This window comes from Camelina sativa, chromosome 3 (genome assembly GCF_000633955.1).
Source record: "Camelina sativa cultivar DH55 chromosome 3, Cs, whole genome shotgun sequence".
NCBI classification, from domain to species: domain Eukaryota; kingdom Viridiplantae; phylum Streptophyta; class Magnoliopsida; order Brassicales; family Brassicaceae; genus Camelina; species Camelina sativa.
This window is the reverse complement of record NC_025687.1, coordinates 23607801-23613294: the sequence shown is the minus strand read 5'-3', so window position 1 is coordinate 23613294 and position 5494 is coordinate 23607801. Positions and strand designations below refer to the sequence as shown.

The 5494-nt window shown below is 35.0% G+C and overlaps 1 protein-coding gene across 3 annotated transcripts; it reads right to left on the bottom strand.

The window, feature by feature from the left end:
- Positions 448-4900, bottom strand: LOC104777864. 3 transcript variants are annotated; one of them, XM_010502191.2, is made up of 4 exons: positions 4703-4900; positions 4010-4438; positions 3664-3895; positions 448-485 (listed from the first exon to the last, which is right to left on the bottom strand). In XM_010502191.2, exons 1-3 carry the CDS (start codon positions 4769-4771, stop codon positions 3680-3682), a joined length of 714 nt encoding a protein of 237 aa, XP_010500493.1. In that variant the 5' UTR covers positions 4772-4900; the 3' UTR covers positions 448-485; positions 3664-3679. The 3 variants fall into 3 exon arrangements, with proteins under 3 accessions (XP_010500493.1, XP_010500492.1, XP_019099447.1); XM_010502190.1 differs by lacking the exon at positions 448-485 and adding an exon at positions 3162-3536; XM_019243902.1 differs by lacking the exon at positions 448-485 and adding an exon at positions 3162-3532.

The following is a 5494-nucleotide window of genomic DNA, read 5'->3' as shown; positions in this document are numbered from 1 at the left end:
CACGTAACTTCAACGTTTTAATTAGTAGCATTGGAAACAATTAAATTTTGTACAAAAATTTCAGATTTCTCATAACCGTAAAACACAATCTGAAGATATCTCTTTTTCATTTAGAAAAAAAATTGCTTGAAATGATTAATATTATGGTTTTGGTTGCAAAATTCCAGGATTTAGTTTCTTGTAACTGAAATTCGTTTGCCCAAAAACAAAAATGTGAATCATAATATATCCTAAATGTCAAACACAAGATACATATACATACCCAAAGAACAGTGGCTGTCACAAGAACTGAGACACTTTCCCAAACAAGAGAACACAAAACAAAACAATTCTATGGCATAAAAGATATTGTCAACCCATTGATCTCAAATTCTCTGACATTTTGAAGAAATCTCCTATCTATGCTCGAACACTACTAATCCGCCAGGTTCCAGATAATCCCCAAAACTAATCGAAGTGACCACTTGGCACCTAAAAACACCAGCCTACAAAAGAAACCAAAGATGAGATATGCATATTTTGAGAAACTTAAGTCATATCTAAACAATATCGTCTATATGTTTATGTGCTCATCATGGGATCTCGACATAACTATCTAACAAAACTTGTGTACCTTTAGATGAAGATGCTCATTTTGTTTCCACACTCTGATTCTGCAATGGATTTCCCGATGTGTTTCTAGTCTTCTTATACCAAAAGAACATGGACCATAGTGCTCTAAGAAATACTCCATTTGCAAAATGTGGAACAAATAAACGCCCCAAGTACGGTCCAAGAAGTTTAATCAGAGTGAAGAACATCATCATAGCTAGCAAATGCCACGGTACTTCCGCTTCCTACAAGAACAAAGAATATAGTAAACAACTGAGTTTCCAGTTTACACATTCGAAAACAAAATCTTAAACGTAAAGATTGGGATAAATTAACAGCCGTTTCTCTTTTCTACTATATATTCACTCAGCCAAAGCTGAATTTGAGGCAGAGGCGATGAATGGAGCTTGTTGCAGATTATGATTTGCAGATAACCTATCACCTTGGTAAGGCTAACTTGGTTGCAGATGCTCTGAGTCGAAAGAGGGCAGCTTCGGCTCAGGAGCAGGACATGGAGTCTATGGTAGGAGAGATCAGTGCGTTGAAGTTGTGTGCGGTTTCTCAGGAGCCGTTGGATTTGGAGGCGGCTGATAGAGCAGATCTTCTGAGCAGGGTGCGGTTGGCTCAGGAGAAGGATTTGAGGTTGGTGAACGCCTCTAAGGTTGTTGATTCAGAGTGTCATGTTTCAGCTATTGGTACTATTTTGGTGCACGGTCCGATTTGTGTGCCCAAGGATGAGGAGTTGAGGCAGGAGATCCTGAGAGAGAGGCTCATGCGAGCATGTTTTCTATTCATTCAGGAGCAAGTGACCAAGATGTATCGTGATCTCAAGAGGTACTATCACTGGGTCGGGATGAAAAAGGATGTAGCTAATTGGGTCACGAGGTGCAATGTGTGTCAGCTAGTGAAGGCTGAGCATCAGGTTTCAAGCGGGTTGCTGAAAAGTCTGCCCATTCCAGAGTGGAAGTGGGATATGATCACGATAGACTTTGTAGTAGGATTGCTAGTGTCTCAGACCTTCAATGCTATTTGGGTCATTGTGAACCGGTTGACTAAGTCGGCACATTTTCTGGCTATTAAAAAGACTGATGGAGCAGCGGTCTTGGCTAAGGAATATGTGAAGGAGATAGTCAGATTGCATGGGGTGCCAATGAGTATTGTGTCTGATAGAGATTCTAACACGCTTAACTCTGCAGTTCAAACACACTTAACTCTGCAGTTCTTTCAGGACCGTTGACCGAAAATATAAGTACATTTTGATGAGATAGGTTGTCAAATAAATTCTTTTAAACCTCTCCACAAGTCTCTAAAACTGAGGTGCCACAATCTCTCGCGACGGTCTCGAAAACTATCCTCTTTATAATAAAACGGAAGTACACAACATTGTTTTGTAGACTATATAATTTTAATAAGTTGGTTACAAATATGTTACAGATTAATTGGTTACAAGTTAAATAATGGATACAACCTTAATTTATTGTTGGAAGATTTTATTACTACAGCACGTTGTTTCCAAAAATCTTAAAGATAATATTCTAAAGAATCAATTATATCATCTAACTTACCATATTAATTTTTTTATTAAATTATTCAACAAATAAAATCCTTTGATATCTAACTTAAACATATTAATTTGTTAATTATCATTATATACTTCACCTCTCATTTTCATATATGAGTCTATTTTGTGAAACAAATAATTTATCATATTATTTATTAGAATTAAAAAATAATTTTATTTCCGGATATACCATAAGTTGAATTTTTAAAAACAAATATAAATTGTTCAATCTATAAAATATTCAAGCTTTAGTAATATTATTGAGATTTAGTTGAATTTATTGAGTAACGTGTCAAAATTTGAATATTTAAATTCAATTTTTTTTTTTTTTTTTGAATTTTATAATTTTATAATGACATTCAAGTAATGATATAGAATATACATTGTTGAAATAACTTCACATACATAAACTAATACAACATATTAAAATTTTATTTTAAAATATAAATATACAAAATTTTGTATAAAATAAAATTTAACCAATGTTATGTAATATTCCTTAAGATATTTTTATGCTTTATTTTACAACCCTCCATTTATTCAACTCTCTCATAATCATATACTTCACTATCATATATCACACACTTATTATTTATTTAGCACATATACTTATCTCGAATCATTAACAATATAAAATTTACAAAATCTGTGGATTTTTTTAAACCATCATATTTAGCATATGATTTTATTGCATAATGTTTTATCCAAAAAAAACTTTTAAAAACAATCACGTAAATTATATTTTATATAAAACAATCACATAAATTATATTTTATATAAAATTATAATATAAATAAAATAAATTTCACCCATAGTTACTTAAACTATTTTGACTACAATAATAAGAAGTTGTGATTTGGTTGTATAAAAAAGACGTAATTAGTAACTAAAGCTTCACGTAATTTCAACGTTTTAATTAGTAGCATTGGAAACAATTAAATTTTGTAAAGCTTTTTAAGATTTTTCATAATCGTAAAACACAATCAGAAGAGCTCTCTTTTGCACTAAAAAAAAAAAATTGCTTGAAATGATTAATATTATGGTTTTGCTTACAAACATGGGGTTGCAAAAGTCCAGGATATAGTTTCTTGGGTCATCAAATACCCAAAAACAAAAATGTGAATCATTTCTCCTAATTGTCAAACACATGATACATATACATACCCAAAGAACAGTAGTTGTCACAAGAATTGAGACACTTTTCCAAACAAGAGAACACAAAACAAAACAATTATATGGCCTTAAAGATATTGTCAACCCATTGACCTCAAATTCTCTGACATTTTGAAGAAATCTCCTATCTATGCTCGAACACTAATCCGCGAGGTTCCAGATAATACCCAAAACTAATCGAAGTGACCACTTGGCACCTAAAAACACCTGCCTATAAAAGAAACCAAAGATGAGTTTATGCATATCTTCAGAAACTTAAGTCATATCTAAACAATTCCATATGTTTATATGCTCATCATGGGATCTCTACATAATTATCGAACAAAACATAGTGGTACCTTCAGATGAAGATGCTCATTTTGCTTCCACACTCTGATTCTGCAGAGGATTTCCCGATGTGTTTCTAGTCTTCTTATACCAAAAGAACATGGACCAAAGTGCTCTAAGCAATACTCCATTTGCAAAATGTGGAACAAATAAACGCCCCCAATACGGATAGTACGGTCCAGGAAGTTTAATCAGAGTGAAGAACGTCATCATAGCTAGCAAATGCCACGGTACTTCCGCTTCCTGCAAGAACAAAAAATATAGTAAACAGCTGCGTTTTGAATTTTACACATTCGAAAACAAAATCTTAAACGTATAGATTGGGATAAATTAACAGCCGTTTCTCTTTTCTACTACCTTGAGACGAGGAGAGATCTTCAAAGCGGTTTCTTGCAGAATGCCCGCAACAACCATACCGAGGACTAACGGAAACGGGACTAAAGCAAGTTTCCTCTCATGTGCACAATAAGACATCTCACTGATTGAAGAAACCGCCAATATAGGAACAAACAAGAACTTAACGACTGATATAGCGAGATCAAGAACGAGCTGGATGAAGTTTCCGAAAGCTCTATTCCAAGGGAACTCCTTAACCGGCTGAGGAGAATTATCCCAAACATCTTTTGTTACCCTCAGCAGATTATCAAAACTAAGCCTCTTTGGTTCCCCTGAATGTTCAGACTCCATATGAATTGAACGACAGAGGAGTGATCTCTTTGAGACTTTAGCTTCATTAACACCCTTAAAGGTACAATCTTTATTGTTCTTAGAGTAGAACAACGTGAACTGCAAACACAAGATATAGAGAAATCAAAAACAACTCAGTTGGAGAAATATCACAAGTTTGCTATATGCCTAACGAAAGATTCATAATTTTACATGTTCAATGGATCCAAATAAGAGAGGCTAACCTCTAATTCACTATGAAATTGACTTTCGTCTTTAATCAAAAGACCCACATGAGAAAACAATGAAAAGTAACAATTTTTTTGTTCTGGGTCGTGAAGGTAATTTGAAGATTCGGTAGAAGAAGACAAGAGATTTGGTTACCTGGGTCGAGTGGAGTCGCAGAGCCATTGAAGGACGCGGCGAAGAAAGAAAGAGATTAGACATCGCCATTATAATTTTGGAAAACTGTTACTTCGATTTTGTTTAGAGTGTGTCCATTGAAGAAGAGGCTCTATGTGAGCAAAGAGGATAAGAACCGAGAGAGAGGGTTCAAGCCTACTCAGAGAAAGAGATGCGGAAAAAATAAATAAATAAAAAAGAGTCGGGGAAGGTGGGATCACCTGAGTCAGTGACCACCGNTTTTTTTTTTTTTTTTTTTCTCGCATTATTTTATTTGATTGATACAAGAAATAGTTTAGAGAAAACAGAAAAATTAAAAATTAAAACAGAAAACATACACCCATCAACCCACCCAAAAGCCCAGCCTCCTATTTCTTGGATTGTTGATAACACTACTTTCCGGTTTCATAGTTCCTTGGCGGTCCAATACGGTGCAGTTCATACCTTTGAAAGCTCGATGATGATGGCGGTGTGTGGTTGTACGCATGATTGGCTTGCCCCAGTATCACGTCGGCGGGTATTGGAAGAGGTTCATCGCTCGGTACAACAGCAAAAGGACAATATGGTAGCTCAGGCAGCCTAGGAAACTCAATCGGCAATTCTGGTGACTGGTGGAGCCAAAGGTGGATGCTCAATTCACGACATCAGAGGATAAGTAGGTGCATCAACCAAATTCCGATTAATGATAAATGGTAAATCATGTTTAAAGCGGTAAGAGAAAGTCAAAGTTCCCGATGGTTTTCCTGATAGAGTTCTCACCTCATACGTCATCAC